This window comes from Seriola lalandi, unplaced genomic scaffold (assembly GCF_002814215.2).
Source record: "Seriola lalandi dorsalis isolate HSWRI2012SDOR001 ecotype SW California unplaced genomic scaffold, Sedor1 jcf7180002054519, whole genome shotgun sequence".
Classification (NCBI taxonomy): Eukaryota; Metazoa; Chordata; class Actinopteri; order Carangiformes; family Carangidae; genus Seriola; species Seriola lalandi.
The window spans coordinates 1,989,083-1,990,002 of record NW_019525072.1 but is presented as its reverse complement, the minus strand read 5'-3'; the positions used below and the strand labels follow the sequence as shown (position 1 = coordinate 1,990,002).

The 920-nt window shown below is 48.0% G+C and overlaps 1 protein-coding gene across 1 annotated transcript in view; it reads left to right on the top strand.

Moving 5' to 3' along the window:
• nprl3 (NPR3-like, GATOR1 complex subunit) overlaps positions 1-920 on the top strand; it is a 12,476-nt gene that overhangs the window by 5,601 nt on the left and 5,955 nt on the right. Inside the window, exon 6 of the mRNA XM_087175980.1 lies at positions 795-801. Coding sequence (XP_087032106.1) covers positions 795-801 — 7 coding nt within the window. The remainder of the gene's footprint in view (positions 1-794; positions 802-920) is intronic.

The following is a 920-nucleotide window of genomic DNA, read 5'->3' as shown; positions in this document are numbered from 1 at the left end:
CAACACCACCACCCCACCCCACCCCTTCCCTTTTCCATCCCTGCCCTTCCATCTCTCCACTCCCTCCTTCTCGCTGCCCTTCCTTTCTTCCTGCCCCCCTCTTCACACACACACATGCAGAGCGGAGTGAATAGGGCTCCACCTGCACTTTCAGAACAGATGGGTGCAGCAGAAGACAGCGGACTTGTCTCTCTCGTTCCCCACACTTTGCACTCACTTCTCCCTCAGCACAGCCCCTTCCTTTCTCTCTTATACTCCATTTAGGCCTATTTGAAACCATAGCAAACAACTTCACTCCTCAGCCCTTTGTCTTTGAGAAGAAAAGCGATTTTAAGTGTAGGTCGGCAGACTTTCTGAGTCCACATTCTCCACTGATAATCACAGAGTTACAATAATGGGAAAAAGAAGACACAAAATATGCAATAATTGGGTGTGAACTGTGGCTACAAACAAAGCATTAAATCCATAATAAGACCAAGGAGTGGATGATTTCTGGACCTCTCATATGCAAGGCAGATGGCTAGCTGTAGGGTCAGGTGCAGACATGAGAATAACAAATTAGATGCCCCCTGAATTAATTTATGTCCATTCAATGAAAAGTTGAGGAAGGTGCAGTTGTAGGTGTGATCAGGCTCTGCTGAATGAATGAATCTTTTCCTTGCTTTATGAACAGAAATGTGGCCAGCAGTGTTTTTTGTCTTACTTTATACGACATCCCAGGACCCAGTATCCTCTTCCTGAGGAGTTCTCATCCCTCTCTGCCCACCTCCTGCTGCTCCCTCCTGTGTCCCTAGCTGTGTGGTGAGTGCTCACTGAGACATGCTGTTTGGGCTCATCTATAATGCATCCCCTGCCCCGGGACATCATGTGTGACAAATGACCTATTTCTGTGCAGACCCCCATAGGGCCTTGACCTGGGG